General features: G+C 43.7%; 1 protein-coding gene across 1 annotated transcript; it reads right to left on the bottom strand.

The window, feature by feature from the left end:
* Positions 1-10654: 10654 nt before the first annotated feature.
* Positions 10655-16428, bottom strand: LOC136391383 (spermatogenesis-associated protein 31D1-like). The gene is made up of 4 exons (XM_066363029.1): positions 16274-16428; positions 15455-15500; positions 14417-14498; positions 10655-14138 (listed from the first exon to the last, which is right to left on the bottom strand). The coding sequence occupies exon 4, from the start codon at positions 13973-13975 to the stop codon at positions 10655-10657; it is 3321 nt and encodes a 1106-aa protein (XP_066219126.1). The 5' UTR covers positions 13976-14138; positions 14417-14498; positions 15455-15500; positions 16274-16428.
* Between the last annotated feature and the right edge of the window lie 918 nt (positions 16429-17346).

Below are 17346 nucleotides of genomic sequence, written 5' to 3'. Positions count from 1 at the left end.
ATGAACAACTAAGGTGTCACAACGTGTAACGAAAAACTAATGATTGATACTTCTCATCTCTCTCCGTTCCTGTCTGTCTGTCCTTATCTGTCCCTCTCTCTGACTCTCTCTCTGTCTCTGTAAAAAATAAAAAAATTTAAAAAAAGAATGTATTTGACATTCATTCTTATCAGTAGGAAAAGTGGTTTTCAGTTGTATATTTTCTGAATGGAGCATAGCCATTATTCATGCTGCTTTTAGCCCTCTTTTAGAATCATTGGCCTGGAAACTGCACAGAACCTTCCTGTGACTTTCTAGATGAAAGAGCCTATCAAGGACTGGCATATTACTTAAGGATTTTCAGAACTTCTATCAGATTCTTTGCCTTTTAGCATAATGGTCTCTAAGATCTATCGTATAGCTCAAACACACCTCACAGTCCAATACAAGGTTGGGCAAAAGTAGGTTCACAGTTGTTCATATGGAAAATAATACAGTAATTAATAACACACTGTTTTAACTATAAACCTACTTTTGCCCAACCCTGTATTCTGATCCTTATACAAAATCATGGAGATTATAATTCTTGTGTAGACACAAGTACAGACATAACAGATTTAGATATAGTCCAGAGATGGGAAAACAGATGTCACAAGGCACCAAGGAACTGAAAGCATATTGAATTTTGTTGCTAAGAAATCTGGTCTATTGTAAAATTCTCTCTCTTTATCTGTGTCTCTTTCTTTCTCTCAAATACATTTTCTCCACCAATAAACAAAATGAATATTTATATAAACTTTGATAATAATAGAATATCAAAAGAGGGAAAAAGTAACCCATATTTCCACCATTCAAAGACAACTCATAATAGTTACATACACAAGTATGTTCTACTATCAAATCTCTTGTATATTGAGTTCAAGTAATGCATAAATTTTCAAATTAGTTGAGTAAATATAAATAGTACAATTGCGGGTTATATAGTTAGATATTGCTGAGTTATGTAGTAAGATATTGTTCATCTTGATAAGAAACTGTCAAACTGTCTTCCGCTGTCTCTATCACTTTGTGTTTCCATCAGCATTAATGAGAGCTCCTGTAGTTTTACATCCTTGTAGTGATTAGTACTGTCAGGTTTGGACTCTAACCATTTTAACAGCTGTGTAGGGGCATATTATTTTAATTTGTAATTCTTTTTTATTTACAGAGACAGAAAGAGAGTCAGAGAGAGGGACAGATAGGGACAGACAGACAGGAACAGAGAGAGATGAGAAGCATCAATCATCAGTTTTTTTTGTTGCAACACCTTACTTGTTCATTGATTGCTTTCTCATATGTGCCTTGACCGTGGGCCTTCAGCAGACCGAGGAACCCCTTGCTGGAGCCAGTGACCTTGGGTCCAAGCTGGTGAGCCTTGCTCAAGCCAGATGAGCTCGTGCTCAAGCTGGCAACCTCGGGGTCTCGAAGCTGGGTCCTTCCGCATCCCAGTCCAACGCTCTATCCACTGTGCCACCTCCTGGTCAGGCTAATTCGTAATTCTTAATAACAAATAATGTTGTACATTTTTTTCACAGGTTTACACATAAGATATTATTTAGATCTTTTCCCCATTATTATATCAGGTTGTATATTTTAATTATTGAGTTATAGGCATTCTTTACATATTTTGAATATCAGCTCTTTTTTAGATACGTGTTTTGCAAGCATTCTTTTTCAGTTTATGACTTGTCTATTCACGTCTCTAATGACTTTTGCTGATTATAAATTTTTTATTTTAACATACTTCAAAATATCAATTATTTTCCCATACATTCATAAATAGATAAGTAAATGAGTAAGTAAATAAATAAATGGTGATAGAAGGAGTCTTGACTTGGAGTGATGAACACACAGTGCAATGTACAGATGATGTATTATAGAATCATACTGCTGAAACCTGTATAATTTTATTAACCAATGTCACCCCAATAAATCCAATTAAAAATTTTAAAATAAAAAAAATAGATAGATAGAACCCTGGATGGTTGACTTGGTGGTAGAACATTGACCCAGCATGTGGATATCCTGGGTTTGATTTCCAGCCAGGGCACACAGAAGTGCCCATCTGCTTCTCCACCCTTTTCCCTCTTGCTTCTCTCTTTCTCTCTTTCTCTCTTTCTCTCTCTTTCTCCCTCTCCTGCAGCCATGGCTCTATTGGAACAAATTGGTTCCACGTGCTGAGGATGGCTCCATGGCCTCTGCCTCAGGTGCTAAGAAGAGCTTGGTTGCTGAGCATTGAAGCAATGCCCCAAATGAGCAGAGCATTGCCCCCTAGTGGACTTTATGTGTGGATCCCAGTTGGGGTGCATGCAGAATTTTGTCTCTCTGCTTCCCCTCCTCTCAATGAATTAAAAAAAAAGGTGATAGATGATAGATAGATAGATAGATAGATAGATGAGAATAGAAAAGCCCCCATGCAAAAAGTTTCCAAATACTTATGTATATACTCAGTCCTCAAAGAGGTGGAGCATAACTCTCCCCTCCTCGTGGGTGGGTTAGTTTATATTAAGAATTCATATCCAAATGAAAATGGACAAAATAGACTTGCTCCTACCCAATGCTCTCCTCTGTTTTTTCATTTGTGATGCTCAATGATATAGGGGGACACTCATATTCATTTATTTTTTTGACAGGGGAATATAATAGTTAAAACTACAAAAGAGACAGTTTGCTGCTTCAAAAACATCCTTCCCTTTGCAGTGGAGCCCAGGAGTGCTGTCTGCTAGGGAGATGTCACTTGGCAACATGGCCCTTGGTCTGGGGTACAGGACTCACAGGTGGGTACTTTCTACTGACCACCTATGTCCCCGCTGCCGACTGCAGCATACTAGAGGCGATGTGGTGACTCCACAGGTTTGTCTCAAAATCCTGAGACATTTCTCAGAGTGGAGGTGGACTTTACAAAAATATGGATTTTGAGATGTTGGCTTTACTGCCCACTTCCTGGGCTTCCTTGTTTAGCTTGCAGCCATGAGGTGTTTGTCACAGTTCCAGCAGGGGGAGCTTGGGGTCTGGCGATTGAGGCAGCCCTGACCATGAGCACCATTCTGATTTTCATGCATGAAACAATAATGATTTATTTTCCTTAGAAAAAAATGCCTGATAGAACAAAATGCCCTGCAAAGTTATAGGAGGTTAGAGAGTGTTGCCTTAGCTGAGCAAAACTTTTCTCTCATGAGAGTCTTAGTAGTTCTCATCTGCAAGGGGGAGCTGCCCTCAGTTTGAAAAGAGAAATAGCAAAAGCATGAGGAGCAGAACAGTCTGTACCAATGACCAGAATGTGACAAGTGGGAGACAGGGGCATGACACACCCCTGCCCCACTGGCAGACACCTCTAAAATCTTTAGTGATTTTTCTTCTGCCAAGATCCCTTTAGGCCAGTGGTAGTCAACCTGGTCCCTACCACCCACTAGAGGGCATTCCAGCTTTCATGGTGGGCGGTAGCAGAGCAACCAAAGCATAAATAAAAAGATAGATTTAACTATAGTAAGTTGTTTTATAAAGATTTATTCTGCCACACATAGCAAAATCCGACATAAAGTACTTGGTATGTAATTATTATTATATGCTTTAACTTGCTGTAACTTTGCTTTATAAATTTTATAAAGTAAAGTTACTTCCCTACTTTATAAATCACTATTACTGTGGAACTGGTGGGCGGTTAGAAAATTTTACTACTAACAGAGATACAAAAGTGGGCGGTAGGTATAAAAAGTTGACTACCTCTGCTTAGGCTATGCTGACCTAATAGCCTAAACAGCACCTAGATGCTCTCATCTAACCTTTTCACCCATTCAATGTCTAGCCCTGCTGCTCCCTCTTTCTTTTCTGATTAATTCCTTCTCTCCCCATAACATTTTCAACTACTTTACAGAGCAATTGTGCTAGTCCACAACACACAGACAAAACTCACCTTGATTAGGGAGTGGGCTTTTCTTTAGCATAACTTCCAATGAGTACAATTATGATTAAATTTAGTAATATATTTTGGGGGTTTTTGAATCACAGCATTGGTTACTTCTTCTCTGAAAATTAATGGTTGTTTTTCCCATCTATTTTCTAATTTTTCACCAAGATTCCTACTTGCATCTTTAAGCCATTAGAAATAAAGTAGTTTTTGTTGATATTATACACGTCTTTATTTTCTCTCCCTGTGTCAGCTAATCCTTTAACACTTATAACCACTACAACTTCACTATTTAGATTATAAACTGCTGAAATAGAGTCCTGTGTCATTTCCTTACCTTTCCTGCCTGCATTCCCTTGTTGGGTCTGATGCATGACCTTGGCCCTGACCTCACCCTCTCTCTCCCATGTGAGGGGGCTTTACCACTAATGACAGCTCTGTTCTTCACCATCTTCTCCTGCATCCACAGCTTCACCAGAGCCTCCACCCAAAAGCAAGGTACACTTTAAGCCTCCCCTTCTTTTATCCTCCCTTGACCACTGGAGGGGTCTCTGTTCAGAAAGATACTTCCACTTACCTTTGTTCTTCTGGAATTGTTTTCTTATAGCAAGACTGGTCCTGACTGTCCCTAAGGTCCCTAAGACTTACAGCCATGAAAACATCTTTTAATATCTGAGCAAGATAAACTGCACCAAACAATGGCACATTGAATATATATTTTTAAAAATGGCCTTATCATAAAAAGGAAAGGCTGAGAACTTAATACTGATTAGAGATAAAGACATGTGACAACTCAATGCCATTATAAGCTTCTGGACTGAATTCTGTAATGAAGGTTTGAAAAAAGTCACAATGGACATTACTTGATAAAGTGTCAAACTTACATTATGAATGAGAGGTTAAAAGTTTTATGCCAAATGTTAAATTACTGAAGGGAATAACTGTACTGTACATAAGAGAATCTTTTTCTTCAGAAATATACAATGAAATATAAAAGGACAAAGTGCATAATGCGTGGACTCAGGTATGCAGAAATGCATGCACATTTTTCATATGAATGTGTGTGTTCATATACAGGGAGAAAGGGGATGGAGGGGAGGAGACAGAAACAGAGACACCAGGAGCGAGAGGAGAGAAATCACAAATGCGTCAAAATGTTAGTAGGTAAATCTGGATAAAGGGTCTATGGTTTTACCATGCATGCAACATTTCCACAAGTTTAATTATTTTCAAATAAATACACTTTAAAAATGGACCATTGATTATTTTCTTGAATGTTACCTGACCTTTGAGATTTCCAGCTTTGATTCCCGCAGCTACCACCCACCACCACGCCCAGACCCCAGTGGGGGGTGCAATGGCGACTTTGTCTGATTCTGTCCCAGGCAAGAACCTGCCGCCCACTGCACATTTGAAGCATGCTAGCTTTTCAAAAGGAGTTTACATAATATTGAAGGTCACATACCCCCCAAAAGGAATAAAAGTTTAATTATACAAGATATAAACTAAAAATAATAGAACAAAAATGTGAAGATGTTTACCATGTGGAACTCCTAATATCTTGCTCATGCCACCAGATTGTTCATCTTCTGGGCTTGGTGGGGGACGGGTTTGCCAGCACTTCCTCTGCCCTGCTGGTCACTTACCACTCCGCACCTGGATTTCCTTCTTCCAGAGATGTGGTGACATCTTTTATCTTATCCTCTCAACTGTTTGTCCTTCTCAAGTGCTTATTTTTAAATCCTTTACTTGTTTTAACTTTATTTAAATATAGTTCACATATCATACAATTCACTTATTTAAAGTGTATAATTTTATAATTTTAGCATATTTACAGATATGTGCATCTCACAGTCAATTTTATTTTATTTTTTAAAATTTTATTTATTTTAGAGAAAGAGGAAGGGAGAGAGAGAGAGAGAGAGAGAGAGAGAGAGAGAGAGAGAGGAACATTGATCTGCTCCTGTATGTGCCCTGACTGGGGATCGAACTAGCAACCTCTGTACTTTAGAACAATGCTCTAACCAACTGAGCTATCTAATCAGTGCCCATAGTCAATTTTTAAAAAATGTTCATGATCTTATACCCGTCAGTTATCATTCTTCTTTTCCCCTTCCCCACTCCCAGCCCGAAGCAACCACTAATTTATATTCTGTTTCTCTATTTTCTCTGTTTTGGATCTTTCATATAAATGGTGTTATTTTTGATCATTTGTGACTGGCTTTATTCACTTAGCACAACCTTTTTATACCTACTACCCACTTTTGTATCTCTGTTAGTAGTAAAATTTTCTAACCGCCCGCCGGTTCCACAGTAATGGTGATTTATAAAGTAGGGAAGAAACTTTACTTTATAAAATTTATAAAGCAGAGTTACAGCAAGTTAAAGCATATAATAATAATTACTTACCAAGTACTTTATGTCAGATTTTCACTAAGTTTGGCAGAATAAATCTTTATAAAACAACTTACTATAGTTAAATCTATCTTTTTATTTATACTTTGGTTGCTCTGCTACCACCCACCATGAAAGCTGGAATGCCCACTAGTGGGTGGTAGGGACCAGGTTGATTACTACTGATTAACATAATGCTTTCAAGCTTCCTCCATGTTGTAGCATGTATTAATACTTTTTATTCTGAAAACATATTACATTGTACGAATATACCATGTTTTATTTACTCATTCATCAGCTGATAGACTTTTGGGCTGTTTCTACCTTTTGAGTATTATGAATACAGTACTGAATGCTACTGCTGTAAACATTTGTTTTCAAGAACATGTGTTTTCAAGTTTTGGTGTGGGCATGTTTTCATTTCTCATGAGTGTACAGCTAGGGGTGGAATCGCTGGTGTGGGAACTCTATGTTGGACATTTTGAGGAAGTTCCAGGGTATTTTCAAAGTGGCTGTGACATTATCATTTCTACCAGCAATGTGTGAGGGTTTCACTTTCTTCGCATTCTCAGTGACACTTATGTTTTATTCTAGCCATGTTTTTGTGTGTCTGTGGCTGTCTCACAGTGTTTTAATTTGCATATTTTCTGATGTTAATGATGATCATTATCTTTTCATCTAATCTCTAACTCTTAATGGCATTTTGGAAAAGAAAAGATAAGCAAGTGTATTTAAGTCATTTTAGTATGTAAGAGGAAAAAAGTTTCTTCTAAATATTTGAATACACATATAGTGATGCCAACTCTGTAGCTTTCTACTTCTATACATTTATCATGTTAGTGTAGTTACCGTGTGATTAAGGAGCAGCAATACTGTGCACTGGGCTTACTCTGTAAGATTACTTCTTGTATGGATTTGAGAGAAGAATTCACTGAAATGACTCCTCAGGGTTAACTGAAAGGCAGAATAGAACTGATTCTGAAAGCCTTTCAATAATGTTTACATCTGTGGTAATTAGTGATGAAAATAAAAAAAAAAATGACGGCTGGGACATGGGCACATAGTATAAGACTGAGAGATGGATGGCAAGGTGTTTGGATGGGCTTTTTCACTTTATTGTAAAAATGGCATGTATTACATATGCCAAATGACAACTGTGAAGGTTGGGTGAGAGTACATGGGAAGATCAAGGGTTCTATCTGCTCCTATGCATGTTTAAATATTTCTGTGTTGTACAAGTTTTTAAAAAGTAAAAGATATTGGATACCTGATAAGGAGAGGAGGGGGCACCCAGCAAGTGTGCATCTGTCCATCAAGAAGGGAATTTAGCTATCTGTCAATAGGGTGATTTTAGGAAGTGTCATTACTTTGAGGTTGGGAACAAAACCTCTTTTGGTATAACAGGCAGGGAAAGGGAAAGGATAAATGTGATAGTTTTTGAAAGTATTTTTTTGAGAAGTTCCCATGTCATGGCTTCTAGCTCTTCTGTGAACAGTGGTCCAGCACATCTGTTGAGCAAGCGGAGATGACCTCAGTGAGAGGAAAGTGAGGTAGGACGTAGATTTGAGGAGCTTTGGAGCGAGAACAGACTAAGGAAACAGGTACCCAAGCTCCATTTGATTTGTTCACATGTTAGGAAGCATGGGATAATTAATTATTTATTGAATGAATGATTTCCAGATAGTTCCAGGGAACCAACAGAATTGATTGTGAGATTTAATCCAGTGGTGATCAATTACTTACAGGAAGACATTTCTGGGGGAAAAAAACCAGAGTTGAAATTTTCCCAGACAGAAAGAATTAAAGGGGACTGGTAGGGGCCATTCATAGTGAAGCTCTTTTAAATGTTAGTTACCTGATAGACCATGAGTCTACCTTGGTACGGGAGGAAGACATAGTTAGCGGAAAAATGAATGAGTTGGAGCTGAAAAGTTAACACAGGGCATCTATACTGGAAGGACAGAGGAGGCCGAAGGGTGGAAGGTCAGACTGTATTATTCCAGATGGCAGAGATGTTCCTGGTAATAAGCTCTGCAGTGTGTCAGTAACTGGACAGCAGTGGAAATAAAGGACCCTGAGATGAGATGATATAGGAACTGGGAGGCTGGATATTGGTGGCTTGGTCCACTTGTTATTAAAGCCATCCTCTGCCTGCTCACCTCTTCAGGTTCCCTGCCCGAGGCCCTATTCCATCTTTCTGTCCCTAGGAGGACTTTCACAAAGTCTGTATTTTTTCTGTGACTCCAAGCTTCCAACATTGTAGGGTCAATGGCATAACCCTGGACAAGAAGATGCAAGTGCTGCAAGAGAGAGGGCTGTGGTCGACCCCTTTTTTTCTTTTTTCTCTCTGTACACCCAGGATTCATAAGGCTTACTGGAAAAGCTACCTGAAGTGCTACGAGGACACTCATTATACACATTTTTTGTTTCTGTCTGTGCAAGTGGAGTTGCCTTCCCTCCAGACCACTAGAGTAAGGGTGGGTATGTGGGCAGGTTTGGCACACACACACACACACACACACACACACACAAAAGCATTCCATGGACATCCATGGTGAACCCTCAAATATCTGCAGCCCTGGTGCATGGTCTAGAACTCACTGGCCACTCATGAGCTGCAGGTATTCTGGGAGATCTACTGTAGCTCCACCACAGCCATGGATATCAAAGGTGTCATCTCCATCCTGATTGGTGAACTGTACACACTAAGAGCAAGGTCTTATCCTATATATTTCCATCAAGCATGGATGGAAGGAGGCACCAAGATCCCCTTGCCCCCAAAAGGCTTCCATGCCTGATGACACGTGCAAATACCGCTTTAGTTCTCGAGGGGCAGCCCGTGCCGTTTTGGTGTAAGGCCTCATGCAGCAGTGCTCTGATCAGCCTTGGCAGGTGGAGGTTGGGTCAGACTGAGAATGCTGGGAGTAAGACAGGGTCACAGTGTGGGCATGATGAGACATAAACCTATGTTCCACCAGCCAGGTCACTCTTCTACTTGTTTAATTTATTCTTACTTACTCACTCACACTAAAGATCTTTTCCTTACTTTCATCTGTATTTTTACTCTGGGAGGTAAGTGGCTTTCTGGTTAACGTTTTTCGCACTGATAGTTGAGTGATGCTTTTACTCAGGAAAAAAAAAAATGTCATCAATCCGCAGCCTGAAGAAATACCCACAGTCAGGAACCACTTCCCCAACGTTACTTCCCAGTAGACATACCTCAGTGTCAAGGTTAAGTTATGGTTTCCCAACACTAACACGGCCCACAAGAAAGGTTTTAAAGCAGTATCCATGCTGTTCCTAGACCCTACCCCAATCAGCCCACGATCCACTGCAGAGATACCCCCAAACACTCTTATTTGGGGTTCACCCACCTGTGGGCTCCTCTGATTACTGACTGCTAAATAATGAGTAAGCTCTCGTTTTCACTGATACTCACTGAAAAATATACCTGTCCATAACTTCTTCAGTCACAGTCATCTGTCTGCCCTACTGCCCTAAGGCAGGGGTCCCCAAACTTTTTACACAGGGGGCCAGTTCACTGTCCCTCAGACCGTTGGAGGGCCGGACTATAAAAAACTATGAACAAATAAATCCCTATGCACACTGCACATATCTTATTTTAAAGTAAAAAAACAAAACGGGAACAAATACAATATTTAAAATAAAGAACAAGTAAATTTAAATCAACAAACTGACGAGTATTTCAATGGAAACTGTGGGCTGCTTTTGGCTAATGAGATGGTCAATGTCCGGTTCCAAGTGATATGACGCGCTTCCGGAGCTGTGAGGCATGCGTCCCACGTCACTGGAAGTAGTACTGTACAGGAGTGACACCGCGCTTTGCGGCGCCGCCACATACAGTACTCCAGGAGCATCCACATCCTGTGCTCCTCTCACTGACCACCAATGAAAGAGGGGCCCCTTCCGGAAGTGTGGTGGGGCCGGATAAATGGCCTCAGGGGGCCACATGTGGCCTGGGGGCTATAGTTTGGGGACCCCTGCCTAAGGGATAGGAAGCTTTCCCTGAGGGAGGTGTGGGCTGCTTTACCTGTTCATTAAGGCTAAGCTGGAGAAGAGAGACAGAGCCCATCTCCTCAAACCCCATCTGGGAGGCGGTGGGCTTAGGTGGAGGGCACATGACATCTATTTCAAACCAAGAGCTCCCAGGCACCAGTCACCTTGGTCACTTTTGGAAACCAAAGGAAGCAACCAGTGGGAGCTGCACTAACTCCTTGCTTTCCCAAAGCACAAGCCCCAAGATACCCCAAACCCATGCCCCCTTCACAGTACACAGAAAGAGATTGCTATAATGGGTGGAATATTTATTAGGGATTACTTTGGGGTGGGAATATTTTTCCCCTGGAAATTCTGAGCTCTAAGCACAGAACCTTTAGCAGTTCTGAGAACAGCAGGAGGCCCCTGGGCCCCTAGAGGCCTGCAGGTGGGGCTCGGATGGGGCACAGTTCCTCTGTAGGGCACAGATTGGCATTGCTTCTGATGTAATTGCTGGTCCTTTAATGTCATAACTGTCTGGGCGTGTCTGCCCTCATTTCTGGTATATCTAGTAGTTGTAGAGCTCTGGCCAGCAAGGAGGGCTGCGTGGCTGCAGGACTTGGTAATTGTTGCTTTAGAGGCAGTGGCTCTGGAGTTGGGAGGAAGCCCCTGGACAGGCTGTGGGCAGGCCCGCACTGCAGCCTTCTGTTCAGCTTTCCCAAACTTCGCTGTGGAGGGAGGTGGCTTGCGAGGGTCGCTGGAGCCGAGTGTATCCGGACGCCCTGCTTTCCCCTCCAGTGACTTTCCGATGTCTGATACCCCAGTAAAGGCAGCTCTCCTTTTAACTGGGCCCCTGCTCTGCGCTGGTACGGGGCTGCCATTTCCCAGAGAAATTACCCGGGGAAACGGAGGAATAAGCCTCTCAAAAAATCTCTTCATTCTTTTTGTGAAGAGGCTGTCGGGAGACTGGTCCTTCTGTGACAGGGTCTGGGGGAACTTGCTCCCCAGCATCTCCCCTAATGCAGTGTTCTGGGTAAGAAATGTCTTTCTTTTGAGTTCAGATGCTTTGAACCCTGTATCTCCTCCACTGAACTTCTCTGACTGGGAGTCTGTACGGCTCACTTCCTTAGAATGCAGCTGCTGCTCCATTCTAATTTTTCTCTCCTCCAAGTGGATATGCAGCATCTGGGACATGCCTGTGTCCGCACTAGACACACCCTGAGTGTGAGTCAGGGAGGCTTTGTCAGTCGAGCTCTCTGGGTTATGGGACAGGTCAGTGGGCTGGCCTTGGGCCTGTCTATGGCTTCTCTTCTCCAACTTAGACTGTAACTCAGCCATCAGTTGCTCCATGCTGTCTGATGTTACAGGATTCTGGATAGCTGGTGCTCTTGCTGGGGGCTTTTCAACGGTCTTTGCAGTTATCATCTGAGAGATTCCTGACTCTGTTGTTTTCAAGCCATCAAGTTTGGATTGAGGGGCACCGAGCTCCGCAGCCCTGGACACACCGGGTACAGAGCCAGGTTCTGATCTCTTCTTCTGTTGTTGCAGTTCTGCTCCAGCGCAGGTGTTCACAGTTCTGGCCCCGACTTGCCTTGCAGGCTGCAGTGGGGGGTGAATGCTGTCCATTGTGGAATGTCTGTGACTGGCTTTGCCAGTGATGTTGTTTGTGACAGTCTGTGTGGCATCCGGTATTGTCTGACCCTCCTCTGCAGGCCTGTGAGTGATGTCAGAGGGTGACTGGGTCAGGGTCCCCTGTTCTTCCTTGCCCACAAATGAGGCGGCGGCAGAGACAGGAAGATTCAAGATGGTGGCTGAATATTCTTTCTCTTCATGAAGGCTTTTAGAGCCTCCTCTAAGGGGTATAAAGCCCCCAGGTTGGGACTTTATCTTAGAAATCAGGCTGGTTGAGGACGAAGAGTTAGAATTGATCGAGGAATGGGATGAAGAATCAAACAGCTTCACTAATTCAAGGACTTTGGCTGGATGTCCCCACAACATCCTTGTATGAAATCTGTTAATATGGGACTCCAACTTCTGCTCAGTAGTGGACTCAAGGAAAGAAAGCTTTTGGGACACATTCAGGTAGCAGTTCAGGTCCATTGATGGTGGCAAACTTGTTTGTTTTATTCCGGTCTTGGATTTTACAGAAGGTGTTTGCTTCATAGCGTGCATTGAACTATACACAGTCCCAGGGAGCTGACCCTTACTAATCTCCTTAAACTTTTTGTTCAAGTGTACTTTCATGTCATTTGCCAGTTTTCTCTGACTAGCTGTCAGCCCTGACACCACAGAATGTTCTCCGCTAATGTCTAAGTTTGTATGGGAGTCATACCCCACATGCTTGTCTAAAGAGCTATGTGAGTTACTGGACAGATGATCTTTTAGATCATCCTCTTGGCTGTCTCTCTCATCTGTCCCCTTGTTCTCTTCTAGGTGAACCATTTCTGAGCCCCTTCTGTAGAAGCTTCCCAGTTGGCTCAATCCAACATTTACATTGTTTCTACTTGGGCTTTTATACATGGAGATCTGTGAGTGGCCATAACAGCTCTTTGACTCAGATACGGCCAAGGAATTCCTCAGAGGCCTCATCAGGGACAGAATCTCGAGGATCCTGAGGGGCAGGCCCCACCGGTGTTGGATGAGCCTCTTTCTAATATGATGCTCAAGTGTCTTTTGAATTTGACTGCTGAGATAAAATTTTATAGGAGTAATGGAAATTGAAACATCAGCCTTAGAGGGCCGGCAGTAAGGAATGGTGGGAGCTGAAAGACAGAAGTCCTTCTGAGAATTCTGAACCACAGAGGGTAGACCCCACACAGATTCCTGTTGTTTCTTCAGTATGTTCTGTTCTATTTGGTATAGTTGAGATGCGGTGAGAAGTTCTGATTTACTCTGGAGGGCACTGAAGCATACTCCACAGGCCCTAATCTGAGGTGTGGGACCAGATGGTAGGACTGGGAGTGAGGATTGAAGGGGGGCCTGGGGTTGGATCTGAGTGAGAGGTAGGGACCGGGATTGGGGCATGGTTTGAGGCAAAGGTTGAGGTTGGGCCTCAGGCAAGGATGGAGGTAAGACATAGGGAAGTATTGGGGATTCTGGGCCTGTGGAGGCATTGGCAGGGCTACTGAAAGCAAAGACTGAGGAGTAGTCATCTGAGGACCGTACAGGTGATGTTAAAGACTCACTGTGCGATGATGGAAGACCCCAGAATATCTGAATGGATTCTTGCTTTAAATTGTCTTCCCCAGTCTTGGGGTACATGGGATGCTGTACCGAGTCCTGCTCATCAGGGCTTAGAAATAAAAGATGTCCAGAATCTATGAGTTTGGCTTCAGGGTCTCCCCCAAAAGAGGTCTGTGTAGCATGTCTGGCAGGAGACTCTTGATGAAATTTACATTGTTCCAGGTTCGAAGAAAATGACTCTTTGGTTTGGATTGGAGAATGGTACACAGGGAGTTTGCACTCTGAGAGAGGAAAAGGCTCTGGAGGCAGAGTGTGACCCGGTGGTGAGGGTGACTGAAAATTACCCAAGGTGGTCACTGGGTTAGAGGTGGGAACGAAGGGAGGTGATGGGAAAGGCTTGGGCAGAGGAGGTGGTGTTATGTCTGCTGGAGGGACTGCTGAGAAGGCAGGGGACTGAGTAGATGATGGCTCAGTCATAGGGCCTGGGGAAGCCAAAGGGGACACTGAGGGAGTAGAATCTTCCAGGACCTCTGACAATAACTGGTTGATGTAATCAGTTGTGCTATTACAAACCTCACAGGAGAGGTCTGGGCATAGAAGCTGTCGGAGGCGGGTGGTATCATGGAGCTGACCCAGGGGGCTGAGGAGACAGGAGGTACAGAGCTGCAGCCAGGACCAGAACAAGGGAAGGAGGACCTACTGGCCTGGTGGGGGTGGGACCACCTGAAGCCTGCTGCCCCTTCACATGCTACACACCCATGACATCACAATGCATCAGGAGCACTCACCCCAAGGCATTCACTCCTATTCTTGTTCCCGTGGCAACCCCCTCCCATGCCTATGGAATGCTGCATGAAGGCCTGGAATTTCCTAGAACATGCTAAAGCAGGTCAGGAAAAAGGGGGAAAGACTAGTCACCTTTTTATGATTGAAATCAGCTCCCGTTTCTCCTCTTCTTCCCAGTAGTGATATCTCCGATTTGGGAAACGAGGAGAATGGGCTATATTCAATGAGAGTAGATGCATAGGGATTACACAGGAGTCCCTTTATAGGGGACCATTAAGATAATATGTAAGCCCCAAGGATTAATAGATGAGGTCAAATGGTTAGTGATAACATTATAAGGTCCCCATATGTGTGTTGCTTTATTTATAAAGTACTTTTAGAATTTTTTTTTGTATTTTTCTGAAGCTGGAAACCGGGAGAGACAGTCAGACAGACTCCCGCATGCGCCTGACCGGGATCCACCCAGCACGCCCACCAGGGGGCGATGCTCTGCCCACCAGGGGGCAATGCTCTGCCCCTCTGGGGCGTTGCTCTGTTGCGACCAGAGCCACTCTAGCGCCTGGGGCAGAGGCCAAGGAGCCATCCCCAATGCCCGGGCCATCTTTGCTCCAATAGAGCCTCGGCTGTGGGAGGGGAAGAGAGAGACAGAGAGGAAGGAGAGGAGGAGTGGTGGAGAAGCAGTTGGGTGCTTCTCCTGTGTGCCCTGGCCAGGAATCAAACCCGGGATTCCTGCACGCCAGGCTGACGCTCTACCACTGAGCCAACCGGCCAGGGCTATAAAGTACTTTTATATACATTATCTCATTTGATGCTCAAAACCACTCTGTGAAGCAGAGAGGTCCATGGTTACAACAAAGAGGGATTTGATCATCCTGAAACTAAAGTACTTTGACAAAGTTAGAAAACAGAAGTGCTGACTCTTGGTATCTCTTGGGCAACACCCATGCTCAGGCCCCTCACTGCTGCATCCCCAGGGCCAGCAGAGCAGAGTCTGAGAAGCGTCTCAGGGTCTGACTGTCTTTCCATGGGCCTCCCCTCTGAGGGCTCTGTGTTCTGAGAAGGACTGTGTCTAGTAGCTGACATCACAGAAACCATGGACCAGGTACCTCAGGGAGAGGAGAGAAAAGGGGTCACCCTTGGGGAGCTTGGGGGGAACAGGCAGAACCTTACCTTCCCGGGTCCCACCTTTTCTTCTCCGCTTGGCTCTGCACCGACGCTGAGAACAAAAAGAAAAGACTCAGAAGTGGGCACGCATTTCTCTCACCCCTCTCCCTAGAAAACTCATCTATTATCCAAGAATAATTTAGTCTCTCTGAGCCAACCAAACCCATTTTAATTAATAGAACTTTGTGTTCCTTTCTTATAACAATTTTCAATGGTATAAAATGTGTTTGATTTTTTTCTTGTTAAAAGGATTTTGGCCAAGGATTTTGCCTTTGAGGCCCACACTTGATATTCCCAGAGGTCCTCTGCTCAATGAGGGCATATAATGTGAGGCCGAGGTCACATCTCCATTCCCCCAGAGAGGACCCTGTAACCTGGGATGGATCTCAGGCTGTGTCCTCTGCTCAGTGGCTCTCCGAAGCTCAGCACTGCTCTCCTGATCAGCCCAAAACAAAGCCTCAGTCTAACGATGCCTGTCAGGGGACCATGACTCAGAATCAAGTGCTCATTAACTCTGAGGTCCTGCCGAGATTCCAAAGTCTCTAAATAACTCGATCCAGACCTAGGGAATCACTGTGTTCGGAATTTTAGTCAGAAACCTGCCACCACACCAAGATGGTCTGAGAACTTCATATAGTAACCTGAGTCCTCCTTGAACCCCTAGCTCTGCCGGTCTCCTCCCTTACAAGAGTGATGTTCTGTTCTCTCTTCAGATGTCCCGTCTTTGCTGTCTTTCCTACTCAACCAATCTCACTTAGAAATGTGGGAACAGAAATGGAGGCAACAACAAAACATCTCTGTTGGGGCTGGTTCAGGGTTCCTTACCTTTTGTGTATGTTCACTGTTCCAGTGGGCTGGAGCTGATGGAAATCCTATGAGAAAAAATAAGAAAAAAAGAAACAAGCACAACACATAGATGTAAATAAGGTTGTGGGTACTAATTAAAGATTCTGAGAAGTTCAAATAAAGCTGCAGTAGGCTATTCAGGAACTGGATGACTCCCATTTCTGAACGGCAAAGCTGCTCAAGGCAACTGAGCTCTGAGAGGGCAGGCTCCTCATTTATAGCCAGCCCGCCTCACAAAACAGTGAGGAGTCACAAAGGGTGGGGCAGGCACACCTTCATGAAGGTGTGTCCACAGTCGTCCTACCCCCCCTCATCAGCTCAGCCGAGTCCCTCCACCCCTGTTGGGCCTCTAGGTCCTTCTGTTCTACTCTGCTTTCCTACTTTCCAAAAAACCTTTTAACATATCACATATTTACCTTAATGAATGCTCTGCTTGTTTATTCTTGTTTTCTTCTTTTCCAAGTGAGAGAAGAGGAGATAGAGAGACAGACTCCTGCATGCACCTCGACTGGGATCCACCCAGCCACCCCTGTCTGGGGCCGATGCTCTGCCCATCTAGGGCTGTGCCCACAACCAAGCTATTTTTAGCACTTGAGGTGGAGGCTCCACAGAGCCATCCTCAGTGCCTGGGGCCCATGCCATCAAACCAATAGAGCCATTGGCTGCAGAAGGGGAAGAGAGAGAGAGAGTAGGAGAAGGGGGAGGGGTGGAAAGGCAGATGGTCACCTCTCTTGTGTGACCTGACTGAGAGTCAAACCAGGTACATCCACACACCAGGCTGATGTTCTATCACTGAGCCAACCAGCCAGGGCTTCTTTGCTTCTTTCATCTGTAACCCAGATATTACCTGGGTTCCCCATTAGTGTTTGAAGACCTTAATGTCTGTCTCACCACATCCACAACTTTGCAAGTCTGAAATCCTGTCTAGAAATTTTGTTTGTACCAAACATTTAACTCAGGACCATTTATGTCCTCAAATCCAAGTTACACAAACCGCATACAGAACTTAATATTCTTTAAGATCTATAGTATTTGTGAATGTTAAATATCAA

Source organism: Saccopteryx leptura, chromosome 2 (assembly GCF_036850995.1).
Source record: "Saccopteryx leptura isolate mSacLep1 chromosome 2, mSacLep1_pri_phased_curated, whole genome shotgun sequence".
Taxonomy (NCBI): domain Eukaryota; kingdom Metazoa; phylum Chordata; class Mammalia; order Chiroptera; family Emballonuridae; genus Saccopteryx; species Saccopteryx leptura.
Note: the sequence above shows the minus strand (reverse complement) of the source record. Positions and strands in the feature narration are given on the sequence as shown.

Excerpts from the sequence above, each read along its gene's own strand:
- LOC136391383 (XM_066363029.1), bottom strand. The coding sequence starts at position 13,975 with ATGACTGAGCCATCATCTACTCAGTCCCCTGCCTTCTCAGCAGTCCCT.